The sequence below is a fragment of the Meles meles genome, chromosome X (genome assembly GCF_922984935.1).
Source record: "Meles meles chromosome X, mMelMel3.1 paternal haplotype, whole genome shotgun sequence".
Lineage (NCBI taxonomy): Eukaryota > Metazoa > Chordata > Mammalia > Carnivora > Mustelidae > Meles > Meles meles.
This window is the reverse complement of record NC_060087.1, coordinates 34,300,023-34,314,818: the sequence shown is the minus strand read 5'-3', so window position 1 is coordinate 34,314,818 and position 14,796 is coordinate 34,300,023. Positions and strand designations below refer to the sequence as shown.

General features: G+C 41.8%; 1 protein-coding gene across 2 annotated transcripts in view; it reads left to right on the top strand.

The window, feature by feature from the left end:
• The first annotated feature begins 3,893 nt into the window (after positions 1–3,893).
• The window catches only part of RPGR (retinitis pigmentosa GTPase regulator), a 53,538-nt gene continuing 42,635 nt past the window's right edge, over positions 3,894–14,796 (top strand). For both annotated transcript variants that reach the window (XM_045995615.1, XM_045995616.1), the window contains exons 1-6: positions 3,894–4,064; positions 5,902–6,027; positions 6,516–6,608; positions 8,051–8,113; positions 10,151–10,309; positions 11,752–11,901. In XM_045995615.1, coding sequence (XP_045851571.1) covers positions 3,902–4,064; positions 5,902–6,027; positions 6,516–6,608; positions 8,051–8,113; positions 10,151–10,309; positions 11,752–11,901 — 754 coding nt within the window. In that variant the 5' untranslated portion in view covers positions 3,894–3,901. The remainder of the gene's footprint in view (positions 4,065–5,901; positions 6,028–6,515; positions 6,609–8,050; positions 8,114–10,150; positions 10,310–11,751; positions 11,902–14,796) is intronic.

The window sequence follows — 14,796 nt, the reverse complement described above, 5'->3', positions numbered from 1 at the left end:
GTGCATGATCTAGTCCCTCAGCTTCTGGGATAGATAATAGTATTATCATATGTTATATGACATATGCAATATGCATCTGTATCATATGCATCAGTTTTATGTATATATGATATATAGATATATATGACCTATATATTTATATATATAGTGTATGTGTGTGTATATATATATGTGTGTGTGTGTATATATATATATATATATATATATATATATATATATCATGGGTATAATGTGCAAGGAGGTTTTCTTCCTTTCCTCTTGTTATGCTAAAATTAGTGTCTCCCCTTCTAGCTAAGACTAGTCTCTCCACAGATCTGGATGCCATCTCTTCCCCCCTTAGAGGATTGGTTATTCCTTCACTCTCCTAAATCTGTTTTCTCTCCTACATGTTTGCCCCTCACCATTCTCAAGTCTCCCCAAACTTTTTTTTTAAGATTTTATTTATTTATTTGACAGAGATCACAAGTAGGCAGAGAGGCAGGCAGAGGTTGGGGGGGGTGGGGAGCACGCTCCCTGTTGAGCAGAGAGTCTGAAGCGGGGCTTGATCCCAGGACCCTGAGATCATGACCTGAGCTGAAGGCAGAGGCTTAACCCACTGAGCCACCCAGGTGCCCCTCAAGTCTCCCCAAACTTAACAGAAGCCCTCCATCCACGTCCCTTCCCCCTCCAAATACTATCTCCTGTCCCCTCCTATCCCATTTCAGTCTCCGACGTCTGAAGGGTTCACCCTCACTTGTTGCTCTCAGCTTCTCCCACTTTCTACTCCAGTATTGTTTCTTCTTCCATCACTCTACCGAACACCTCTTTTCAGCACTACAAATGATCTCTTCATCGCGAAATTCAAGGGGCAGTTTCCACCTTACTTCATTTCTCAGCATCACGTGACAAACTGACCACACCCTTCTGTTGAAGCCCTAACCTGGGAACTCTCCCTCTGTGGCTCCTCTCTGCTTTTCAGCTTCATATCTCTTGCTGGGCCGTTAAGTGTTGACCTTTAGCACGACTCATCCTCGTGTCTCTTTCCTTTTCGTTCTATAGTCACTTTCCAGTCTTTCACCTAGAAGTGTTTCCTGAGGGTACCTAGACCCAGGCACCCCCAAATATGTCCCTCCACCTGCGGCTCCTACTCTAAGGACCTATTTAGCCAGAGCAACTCCATCTTGGTTAAAAGCCATTTTGTTGTTTGTGCAGTAAAACTTAAACTGACCCTGCTCCCCCCCCCCCCCCCCCGCCAAGAAACTTAACTTAGAAGCAAGTCTGGGAAACCAGTAAAATATGGTTGGCTAGTTCCTAATAACAGAGCCCAGAATACAAGGCCAGGTCGGCCAGTTCCTGATAACAGAGCCCAGAATACAAGGACGAGTCAGGCCAGGTGGAGACATCCAATCAGTAAAAGTACACATACTGTCTCCCTAACCACCAAAGAATGTAAACTCCGCCGTTTGGGTGCCAACCTTGAGCACCAATTCTGACCAGAGTAATAGGTTAGGTCAAACAGCTACTATAGGGTAAATTGTAATTCATTTGGCCACCTGTGTGTGATGACTACAATCTCATTGACCACCTATGTGTGACCAGACTTTTGCTCTATAAAAAGTAGTCTGTAAGATGGGGAGGGGTCACCCTCTTCAGAGGCGGCCCTGACCGGTCAGTCAGTCGATTCCTGAGCCTGTAAGCTGGGGGTGGTCGCTCTCTTCAGAGACGGCCCTGGCCATTCAGTCTGACTTCTAATGCTTAGCATAAAATAGAGCTTTGCATAACTTTCACCTTGTGTCAGTCTCGTTCCCCTGGCCTATCAGTCTAACTTCTAATACTTATCATAAAATAAAGCTTTAAATAACTTTCACTTTGTCTCAGTCTCGTTTCATTTAATAACGGACCTAACGCCTACTTGCCAATTGGCTGCTCCGCTCAGCACTTCCACTTTGATGCCTTAGTGGGCTTGAGGCTGAACTGTAATGTTCTCTTCCCCCTGCCTACCTAACTCCACCCTTCCTTCTCTTTCCACGGTGTTCCCCATCTTAGTGAGTGGCAGCAGCCTTCCCCTATTTTCTTACGTTGGAAACCCTGGAGTAGAGCTGCATCAGTACTTTCTGGAACGCTCAGCAGCAAAATGTGCTTTCCCTTTTTGAAATAATACAAACAAACAAACTTGGGGCACCCAGGTGGCTCAGTGGGTTAGCGTCTGCCTTCAGCTAAGGTCATGATCCTGGGGTCCTGGGAACGAGCCCCACATGGGGCTCCCTGCTCAGGGAGGAGCCTACTTCTCTCTCCCTCCCTCTCCTCTCCTGTTCCTGCTCTCTAGCTTGCTCTCTCTCTCTCTAATAAATAAATAAAATCTTTAAAAAAAAAACCCTAAAGCATATCATAACTAAAGGAAGTCTTTAAAAATTCTTCTTTTCCCACAGTGTCCTGCATTGCCCAAGAGTCAGTAGTCGGTTACCAATTCCTGGTGATTCCACTTCCTAAGATGTTTTTAGGTTGGCTTGCTCCAGATTGGCCAATACACTGTATTCTAAGCCATACTCACTGGTGGTCATTATATCTGCAGTAGCCTCTGAACCCTCCTCCTTGCTCAAATTTATTCCCCACAAATCAGCCAGGCAGGATGATTCCAGGAATACACGTAGCTGATCCTGTCACTCCACTGCCTAAACCTCCTCGATGGCTCCCCACTGTCCTTAGGGTGGAATGTCAGTCCTTCACAGGTCCACAACCCCGCCACTTTGCCATGAGCTGGTGTCACCTGTTTGAGCTCCTGCAAAGAGCTCTGTTCTTTATGAGCCTTTGCCCACGATTTACTTTCTGCCCAGAGCTCTCACCTCTCCCAGCTTCTCCTTCCAGTTCTTAGATTTAATGATGTTTCTTCAGATAAGCATTTCTTAACCTCTCACACCAGGCCAGTGATTCCCATTAAACACTTTCTTAGTACCCCCCACTTTGCTTTGTAAGTAAATGATTATTTGTGTATTGCTTCATTTAATCTCTCCTTCTGGTTTTAACCAAACTCCCTGAGAAAGTCAATAATACACTCTTCTACACACAAGGTCCTCGAATCCGGCTTCTAGCTCGTGCCCACAACTACCAACATGTACATACATTTCCTCATCCTGGAAGATGGCTTTTCGCCTCTTCGTTTTATGGTGTATGGGAAACTAAAGTTTGTAGAAAAATATCTCTGGACGAATTCTAAAGCAATGGTGGTCTGCTGTTTGTGAATCTCTTTGTGCATTTCCTGTCAGTAGTGGATGGCACACCTCAGCCTTCTCAGGGAGGACAGAGGAAGAGGTCCAAAGGACAGGTTGGGCTGGCTAAGCTAGACCCTAGGTCTCCTCCTTTGTATAATCAACACATCCATGAGGGAATAACATGAACCACCTTACAGGATTGCAGTAGAACTCATTCATTCGAGAAAGATTTAATGAGCATCTAGTATACGGAAGGTCTCCGGTTACATGCTGGGAATACAAATGCGTTTTGGATATTTAGCAGAGTCCCTATTTCATTTATAGTTAGAGATGGTCACTTATTACTAGTATTGTTACGCTTATGTGTCGACGTTTGCCTGTGTCACATAGTCTGAGTGACAGAGCATGTGATATTTGTGACGTTTGTCGTTACGCTTATGAGGTCCCTGCCGGGCCTAGATAAACCACCACCATCAGCTTGCGGGATCAGAAGCGTCCCTGCGCGCGGCGTGGCCGCCCCTCTCCTCCCGGCCACCAGAGGGCGCGCGGCCTCTACCGCCCCGCCCGCTGCGTCTGCGCCTGCGCCCGCGCCGTGCCGGCTGTCCAGCCCACTGCTCCCCTCCCCCGTCGCCGGCCCCGCCTCGCGCCCCAACGTTCCGCCTCCGTTGCCCCTAGCGGCTGTTTGTTGACTTCCGGGGACGCGGTAGTAGCCGATGTCCGGGGTGTCGCTATGGGGGCCCGGGGGGCTTCCGCGGCCCGCGTCGGGACTGAGTCGCTGCCATAGGCCCCACCGAGTCGCCCCCGTCACCTTTCCGGGTCAGGCGCAGGCTCCCCGCATCCCCCTTGGCATGGGGGAACCCGAGGAGGTGGTGCCCGGTGAGTCGCGTCCGCGGGGGTGGTGGCGGGCCGGGAGGGAGGGTCCGCGGGCGGGCGGGCGGCCAGGTCCCGCCTCCGGGCCGCCCCGTCGAGGGAAAGGCCCAGGCAACAGCCGCCGGACTGGGTCTGGAGCTCGGGCCGCGCCTGGGCGATAGTCTGAGAGGAGCAGAAAGGAAGGGCATGGGGAGCACGGAGAAGGGGTCCTTGTGTTTTTTTCTCTTTCTTTTGAAATAAGCTTTCGATGAGTTTCTCGAACGCAGGGGCAGTTTTTAACCTCCCTATAAACTTTCCCAAAGTATCCCCTTCGAGGTCCCCAAGACCCAGTTATGTATTGAATGCAGTAAAGAGTGGGTGACTACGGGGCGTGGGGTAAAAGACGAGAGGGGAAAGCGACTTAGAGAAAAGGGGCGGTGGGAGCCATTAACGAGTGCTCTTGTAAAACTTTTCCCCTGAGCTGCAGAAAGACGTTTGACATTGTGACGCTGTACCACACGTATAGTGTAACAGAAGTAGATGTTTCATGAAGTGCTTACTCTAAGCACTTGGTTGTTCTCAGATCTGTTGTATAGTACATTCCTTTGAAAATGATAATCATGGCCTACTAAATTGATTTTCTCACCCACTAATGGGTCAAGACCAAAAGTTTAAAAAACAAAACAAAACACTGGATTACAGCAGAATCAAGTGTGTGTGTGTGTGTGTGTGTGTGTGTGTGTGTGTGTATAGCGTTTTCTGCCATGTTCTTGTCTCTAACATGATTAGATTCCTGACCTGGATTTCACAGCCTAGTGAGAAATACTAGAAGGTAAACAAAATGATAGTACCATTTCACAATAGATAATAGATACTAGGGGACAGAGCGAGCCACCAAACCTTGGCTTGGGGTGAGGGTATCAGGATAGGCTAACTGGGAAGCCAGGATAGAACAAAACAAAATTATTCATTCTAGAAACACCCAAAGTGTGTTCTAGAATCTGGCCTCTCCAATCTAAGTAATTGGTTTCAATTGACACACCTCACAGTTTCCTCAAAGGGTTTTTCATAGTGGCTAGTTCCTTGTACATTATCATTTATTATTAATACTTACGTTCCCTATATTTACTTTATGGCACCCATTAGTTTCTTCCTGTGTGATTTTTCTCCTTGAGATTTCCTCAAAAGTTGGATCTGGCCTCGTGTGCATGTTATATATATATATATATATATATATATATATGTATGTATATGTATATGTGTGTGTGTGTGTGTGTGTGTGTACGCGCGCGTGTTTACGTGGTTATTGAGAACTGGTAGGGATTTTTGGTCTCTTTCTAAAATGGTACTGGACCAAAATAGTTTGTGAATACTACTCAGATCAGGTAGTGTTTCATGACTTAAGAGTGTTAAATCTCAACATGCTCTATGGACATGATGCTAATAATGAAACTCAATACTGTCCTAGGCCCGTGTGTGGAGAAAAGCCTACAACTGGGCTAGACCATGAGGTGTTGTTAACCAGCGTTAATAGGGCAGGATTGTTATCAATCAGCTCATTCCAGGGAGCAGATGGCCCACCTGGGGAAATAGTCTTTCAGTAATGGAGGACTGCCTTACCTTTCTTTTTTTTCTACTTTCCTCTAGTAAATGAAGAATACCTATTTAGTAGATTTCATAAATAAAACCAGAGTAAAGTCAGAGGAGTAAGACTGAATTAAGGTAGGAGGATGTAAACAGTGCTGGAGTGGAAGCAGAGCTGCCATGAGACAAGGAATCTGTACAGATAAATTACTGAAAAAAATATTTTGGTAACAAACAACATAGTAAAAGTTGTAAAATAGAAACTGTCGTATATTTGCAGGTTCGGGTGCTGTGTTTACATTTGGAAAAACTAAATTTGCTGAAAATATTCCCAGCAAATTTTGGTTTAAAAATGACATACCTACATTTCTTTCATGCGGAGATGAACATACTGCTATTGTTACAGGTTAGTACTGAAATCCTAAGTGAGGATGGTAATCCTGAAAGAATCCTAGATATTACAGATGTGCCGTTTTTCAAACATGTTGAATATACTTTCCTTTACCAGAATAATGTTTTTTCTTTCTTTCATCAGAGATTTCTTGACAATTTGATGCATCAAGAGAGTGTTTTAAATTTTAAATCCCCTTGGCATATTTAAAGAGGATTTTGTATAAACACTACTTTCTTGGAATAAATTTATTTTAATATATCTATATAATCAAACATGATTACTGCATAATCTTAGAAACTTTTTACACCTAACAGAATCTGGTAACCTGTAATGGACAGTTAAAATAATTCATTTTAACCTGGGCAAGGTAACCTGTTTCAACATGGGAAAGCAATACAACTTTTAAGTGCAGCCTTTTTTATTGCTTTGTGATGACTTCATCTCACATCACTTTATGTTGAAAATGCTTCGATTTCTTATGTCTTTTTCCTTCCCACCAGGAAATAATAAACTTTACATGTTTGGCAGTAACAACTGGGGCCAGTTAGGATTGGGATCAAAGTCAACTATTAACAAGCCAACGTGTGTCAAAGGTTTGGGGTCTTTTCTTCTTTATTGCTTTAAATACTTAAACCTCATAAAGTACTTTTGTATTGATTGTGATGTTCTTTAATATTATATTAGGAATAATAAAGCCCTTAGTTATTTTCCGTTATTTACTTGACTATTATTGGTGTCTGACTTTATTTTTTATATGATAATCAGAACTACTTTTATGCGTTAGGGTCTAAAAATCACATTGCTTTTAAACCCAAAGAACACAAAGGAAGTAATGATTCTTCGGTATTACACTTGAATATCCTTTTATTTTGCCTGTTTGTTAACCTGCTTAAATATTACTGTTATTGTATATACAAAGAATAACCAATACAATATATAAGAATTTTGAGCTTTGTCTCATTTGTTAGAGTTGTGGGCATCATGGTTCTAGGTAGCTGTTGGTTTTATGAATTATACTTGACCCTGCTGTATATACTGGGTAGATGTACTGAATGAGACATTGGGACTAGGGGTTGATTAGTAGTAGTGTCCTTACAAGAACAGGACAAAATATTTTAAATCAGGACTGTCCCAGAAAACATGGGATATATAATACCTTTACAAAGCTTTCCTGGCATTATGTGTAAAGCTTCTGTTTGGCTGTAACCTGTGAACAGGTGATGGAGATTCCTTGGGATGTGACAAGAGCAATATTCTTAATCTTCCTAGCCAAATTTTTAATTTCAGCTCAAAATGTCAGTGTAGTTTAGCATATCCATGCTATTTATAGATAATGTTATGGAATTTTCAAAGTATTGCACTTGGTCAAAAAGTATTTATTGAGCACAATCTACTAAACCCTGGGGTTTTTTTTTTAAACCCTGGGTTTATTCACATGATTATTCTCAAATATCTAATAGATGAAGTAACAGGATTGTGTAGACTAAGATCTTTGACACCAGGGACTCTGTCTTAGTGATTTTTGCAGCCTCTATGGTAAACACTTAGGCAGTGTTCTTTAAAGCTCTTTTGAACATGTAAATGAATGAGTGAAGAGCTTTACCATAGGTTATACCTGTGACTCTTGGACTTGTAGTGTTTCGCTGTGTGAGGTAAAAGGTGAGCTTGACAATGGTGATAGCAGATTAGGGACCAGGTGAGGAGGCAGCGGAACAGTGCCATGAATCTCAGTACATATTCATTACCTGTGGACATTTTAAAAACACTTAGATGCCTAGGCCTTACCTCAGACCTGCTGACTCAGCTCCTCCAGGGGTAGGGCTGAGCTATCTGTACTTTTCTCAAAGCTCCACTGGTCATTATGATGCACAGCTAGTTCTCAAAACTTCTGGCTTATTAATTAAGAACAACTTTGGAGTCAGACGGGCCTGGGTTTAAAATCTCATTTCTACTGGTTAGCTACCATTTGACCTGTGTTATTTATCACTTTTGTAAACATAAACTCTTTTAATTGTCATTTTTAAAATATTTTTAGCTTTAAAACCTGAAAAAGTGAAATTTGCTGCCTGTGGACGGAACCACACCCTAGTTTCAACAGGTATAGTATTCAATCTGTGTGACTTCCTTCCCAATTTGAGGACAGAGTTCTCACTCCAGTATGGCTTTGTAAAATTAATAGAAATGGTACCTTGGCAATAGTAAGATTAGGATTTTTTAAAATATAAATGGTTAGCACACTTGTTTGCCTTTGAAAATACATAGATATATGTTACATGCCTGCAGAAAATCTTGGATTATGTCAAGGGGCAGCCCATCCTTACCTACGTGTACATCTCAGGGGCCGCCCGCTCCTGATCTTGTGCTTTCCTCTTTTCTGAGGGTGAGTGGGACCTACCCCCCAAAAGGCTATTGATGTGAACACAGTTCCAATTAAAATCCAAATGGGCTGTGTATGTCCGTGAGTAGAAACTCACAAGGTGCTTTTAAAGTTTGTGTGGAAAAGCACAAGACCCAGAATAGCCAAAACAGTTTTGAAAAAAACAAAAGCAGAGGACCACCACTACTGATTTCAAGACCTCTAAAGCCACAGTAATCAAGACATTGGGCTATTGGCAAAAAGAGAGACAAAGATTATCAGAACATAACAGAGTCCAGAAGTAGACCCACACATATATGCCCAACTAATGTTTGGCAAAAGTGCCAAGGCAATTCAATGGAGAAAAGGTAGTCTTTTCAACAAATGCTCCTGGAACAAATGGACATCCGGGCACTCATCACCGAGCTACCTTTCCTACCTCCTTCCCCCCACCCCCTGCTGCCCGCCCCCATAGCCTCTTCTGTGTTCAGGTTATTCTCATCGCCTCTGGCTCCTCCTTGGCCCTTTCCCCTCATTCATACCTTTGCCTTGCTACAATGTCTTTGTCTTATTCAGATTCTTGTCTTTTAAGATCCAGTGTAAGTCGTCTTCCATGGAGCTTTCTGTGGCTCTTCAACTTTGACTCATGTAGTCCTCTGAACTGCTTTAGCATTCCACCAACTCTGGTTCACCCGATATGTGTTAAATTCCATGGCCTTGTCGTATGTTTCATTGGAAAGCTAGTCTTCGTTCCTCAATTACATTTCATCTTTTCTAAAATAATATCTTAAATTTGTACTGACTCAGGCTGGTTTTGCTCACCGTTTCCCCTATAATTTAGTGAGGCTTTAACTTTGTGTGCATCTGTATGACAGATATAACTAATTTTTAATATGTGTATGTTTTTAAAAATCTTCATTACTTTTGAGCTTACTGACAATTTTTATTATCTAGGCATGATATGCTTCATATTTAATTAATAAAGTAATTAACACACATTTATATAGTGTGTACAACAAACAAACGCTGTTCTAAGAATTTTATAAATGTCAGCTAATGTGATCTTCATACGAGATCGGGTGCGTTCAAGGTAGTATGGCTGTAGACTAATGTGATCTTCATAAACAACTCTGAGAAGTAGGCACTACTCTTATCCCCATTTTGCAGATGAGGAAAGTGAGAGCCATTGTGAAGCACAGCTTACATAGGTCACACACCTGACAAATGGCAGGCCAGCATTTGCACCCAGGAAATCTGGCTCTCCAGTCCTTTCTCCTAAAACGCAATACTATACTGCCTTCTTGTTTAGCTAGAAAATTAAAATACACATAGAATTTTCATGTTTCTAATTATATTCTTTTTGGATTTGCCTCATTTTACTCATTACATATTATATCTCAACTTTAATGGGTATGGAAGTTAAAATTAATGAACCACATCTCTTTTAAAATAGTTTGATTTGGATTATAAACTAATTTGGAAATTACTTCTTTCTTTTTGCTCTGATTTAATAAAGCGCTGCATTAGCAAGGAAATACATTCTGCACATTTCCATTACTACTTAAGCTCTAGACCAATTTAGAAAAATCTCACAAAAATGTATAACCTTGCTTGTTTTGCTTGATTTTTGACGATGAATTGAAGTTGTTCACCAAATGGTAGGATAATGTCAGCTTTTGGCTTTCTTCACTATTAATAGAGGAAATACCTGGAAACTGGCCTGTCTCCTAAAGATGGTGACTATAGTATATCGATGTTTCTTTCCTTTTCCATGTGCAGAAGGAGGCAAAGTATATGCAGCTGGAGGAAATAATGAAGGACAGCTGGGACTTGGTGATACTGACGAGAGAAACTCTTTTCATCTAATTAGTTTTTTTACTTCCCAGCATAAGATTAAACAGCTCTCTGCTGGATCCAACACTTCAGCTGCACTAACTGGTGAGACTTTGTTCCACATCAGGCTGGGAACCGTCCCTTTCCTTTAGACCAGGATAAGCCAACTGAGTCACCTGACCCCAGCATTCTGTTTTGTTTTCTTTCATTAGCCATGTGTTTTCAGAAGACATAAAAATTGAACTTTGAATCATGACATATAGTCCGTTTTTGTGCTATCTGGGGTTAGATGTAAGCACACACGTAGCTGCCATGCTTCCATCTACTCCTGTAGATACTAAATATTCATCCTATGTTCTGGACATTATATTTGCAGCTCTAATAAGTTGCTATCAGAAACAGAGAAATCTGTTGGATATGTGTTATCAGAATATGGTCTGGGGGTACCTGGCTGGCTCAATTGGAAGAGCACGTGGCTGATCTTGGGTTGTGAGTTTGAGCCCCACCTCGGGCACAGAGGTTACTTAAATAAATACACTTTAAAAAACAAAATAAATTACGCAGTCTGTATTGGTCATTGCATCTCTCTGCCCTCCCTCTCTAAGGCCATATGAGAAATGTCTTTAACATGGGAGCCAAGGTACCTGTGATGTCTGTGAAGGAGCTACGGTGGGCTCCTCTGCTCCAGTAGGGGAGCTGAGTGGCCCGTGGCACCGCTCCAGCTGCCAGGAGGGCTGGAGTCACATGGCAGCGCCGTGCCCGCAGTACCATTCACCGTCCACTTAGCCTCTCGATGTCCTTGTGGTTCTGATTTTCCGTTTTCCTTTCATTTGGCTTATTATTAAACCATTTCAAAGTTTTAAAAAAATTAAATGAATTAAAAGACATGTCTTGATAATTTCCTTCCTTAAATATTTTGCCTAGCTTCACTTCTTCTTCCATTGAAACCCTAATCAGAAAGAGCAAAAGCTGCTGCGTTTCTGGAGATGCTCTATATGCTCAGATGGCTCCCTAATCTCTGAAGCTGCAGTGTGTGTTTTTAAGGATAAATTGTAAAACAACAACAACGAAAAACCCTGAACTGCATTTCTTTTTTGTTTTTCTTCAAAACATTAAAACGTTTATACAGTGTTCCTAACAGTAAGGTCCTCCAGGCCCTTTTAACCAGGACTTGCCCAGGAAAGGTCCAGGGCTGCTCATGCTGTCGTTCAGTTCGTTTGCAGTCTGAGTGCTTGAGGGGAAGAAACATTTGCTGTTCGGAGACGGTAGACTAAGAAAAGGGAAGAATATTCTGTCTTTGCTGTTGAGATAAAAATATGGACACGATTTGCATCATGTTATCCTCTGTCCTTTATCATCCTAGAAGCCTTTCCTGTTAGAAATTAAACTCTTACGCAGCTAGCTAGTGTGAATGTCTTAGTAGCAGTTTTCTATCAAGACACGTAGTTTTTCTGAATTAAAAAATAAGTGCTGTGTTGGAAATATAATAACTTGATAGCCTTGCTACCTCCTAAAACCTTGTTTTCCTCCTTGTGTTTTCTTTATAGAGGATGGAGAGCTTTTTATGTGGGGTGACAATTCTGAAGGGCAAATTGGTTTAAAAAATATAACTAATGTGTGTGTCCCTCAACAAGTGACCGTCGGGAAACCTATCTCCTGGATCTCCTGTGGATATTACCACTCAGCTTTTGTAACAAGTAAGACAGAACATTTTGGATTCATCATGTTACCTCCTATTTCTTTTTTTTTAAAGATTTTATTTATTTATTTGACAGAGATCACAACTAGGCAGAGAGGCAGGCAGAGAGAGAGGAGGAAGCAGGCTCCCCGCGGAGCAGAGAGCCTGATCTGGGGCTCGATCCCAGGACCGTGAGATCATGACCCGAGCTGAAGGCAGAGGCTTAACCCACTGAGCCACCCAGGCGCCCCTTACCTCCTATTTCTAAGTATTTACTCAATTGATAATGAAATCTAACTCTCTGCCATACTGTGGAAATAATGCCAAGGCAGTCTGTAATGAAATAATTGTGGTCCATTTGGGTCACAGTGTTTTCTCCATTTTAATAGAGTTTACTTTCTCTGAGACGTTAACTTTTTTAGTGAATATTAGAAAAGCAAATTGTGTATGTTAGAAACTCCTAAACCCTGGTTCGCAACTTCTTGGATTGCTTGACATTGGAAATGAGATCTGTGGGCCACTTTCCCTTGGGTGCACTTGCCTCTGTACTTAGACCTCGTCTACTCTTGTCCTGCTAATTTGCTTTTATTGGTTCAGTAAGAGAGTCATAGACTTTCATTGTGAGAGCAGGGATGTGGAGTAGGTGGAAAGGGAAGATTGCTCAGTATGAGACAGGATTTCCTTTGCTGAACTTTGCTTAGCATCCCCAATCTCTCCCTTTCTGGGGCTCCCTGGCAACCTTTATCTGCCTTAGTTAAATATTTGAAATGTTAGAGTCTGTGTCTACACAGAGAGTGGAAGAAGTATGATCATTCCATCTTATTGATGGTTTTTTTTTAACAGCAAAAACACCTGGAGGAAATAGTTTTCTGGCCCCTTTTAGATATCTCTAAGTCTTTGTTTTACATTCTGTGCTCCTCAGATTCAGATTTAGAAAGTGCTGGCTGACCCATTCCAGTGGCCCTCAGATTTACCGGTGAATTGGTAGCATCATGGTTCCAAGAGAGGGCAAACTCCGACTCAGCTGCCATTGTTTGCCACTGTATCAGCTTGTATCTTGGACAAACTAATAATAAATATCGTCAAATGAGAGAATAAGTGAATGAACAATTAACTGTGTTCCTTGGGGCAGTGCTACCTACCAACTTACTGGCAACTTTCTGGCTCCTAGGTTGGTGTAGTGCTCACTTCGTTTATGAGACAAACAGAAAAACACAAAAATCCCAAGCAAGAACATTGTCTTATTTAGATTTTTAACAAAACTGACAAATTCAATTTTATGACTAAACTCTACTTTCAGCCAGTAGTAAAACAAGGAATTGCTCCTTGTAGCCAACAGGCATTACATGGGGCTTTTTTGTTTTGTTTATATTTATGCCTTTTTAAAAAAGCCTTATGGGGTGGAATTTAAGAAAGAAGACAAACGAGCAAAGGGGAAAAAAGAGAAATTAAGAATCAGACTCTTAACTATAGAGAATAATCTGATGGTTGGGGGCAAATAGGTGAGATGGATGAAATAGGTGAAGGGGATTAAGGAGGGAGCTTGTCGTGATGAGTGCTGAGTACCTGGTGTCCTATGGAAGTGTTGACTCACTATATAGTACACCTGAAACTCATATTAAAATTAAAATTTTAAAAATTAAAACATACACAAAACCAGCTTTATTGGCAAATATAGCTCACATACCATACAATTCGCCCATGTTAAGGTGTGAGGAGCAGCAGGAATTTATAGACAAAAGTGGAAACAAACTCCTCTGGACCTAGTAACTCCTTTCATATCAGAGGCAAGAGGCGTGGGAAAAAGAGGAAGGGAGCCAGAAGAGCATTTCTGTGCTGGTGCTAAATACTTTTTAGAAAGCTGTGGTTCAAAAAATTTCATTTGCTGTGCAGATCACTCCAGCAAATCAGTAGAGCTGGGTTTGTAGTATTTGACCAAGTTTTCAGTGCTGCATATTATGTGTGTTGGATGTCCCACAACTTTCCTGAGTTCTGTTTTGCTAGGAGAACTCTCAAGCTGCAATAGCTTGAGTTCTACTCACAGCTAAGATTTATCACAGCAAAGGATACAGAGCAAAAATGGCTGGAAGGAGATCTGTGTCCTCCAGGGTAGTCTCACATACACTTCCTAGTCCTTACTCTTTGCTGCACAAGACATGCTTTGAACTACAGGGATGTGTGCGTAATGTCCCTGCCCAGAGAAACCCACTTTTCTCAGGGTCTTTGGCTTCTGTGTGGGAGTGCTGATTGTGTAGGCACACCCTGCTAGCAACTACTCACCACGACTGAAACTCTGATCCCTTAACGATGAAACCCAGTGTACATCATCAGTGTTGATGGTTGTTCAAAGCAACCCTAAGAACCTCAGTTGGCATAATTTGCTGTTTGAGTTACAAAACAAAATCATCAGTCACTAACATAACACTCCAAGGGCCACATTCCCAGGGGTTGGTCACTGACCAATCGTGGTTCTCTTAGAGACATGCAAATAATAAATAAATAATAAACAACCAGATTTACTGTGTTAACCTCTCTCCTCACATGAATGGCGACAGGTTCTGTGTCAGATTAGGTTATATATCTACAAAGGTTTTTAAATTCTTGCTTATAGAACTCCATTCAGTTTATAGAAATGAATTCTGAGAAGTTCTTGCTTTCAAGAAGCTCATAGTCGTAGTGTGATAAGTATAATAAGAGAGCAAGTTAGTAGTGTTGGTATGGACAAGACAGTGATTAAACGTCACGAGTTCCTTGATAAAAGAATCTGGAGGAAGTGCCATTGAATGGAGCAAAATCTGCTATTTGAAAGCTCAGTCAACATATTCACACAGAAATGCATTTCCTTAAAACCAGTTTCATAAAAGCAATTATTTATTTAACAAGCATTCATTGCATATTTCGTATATCAGACATT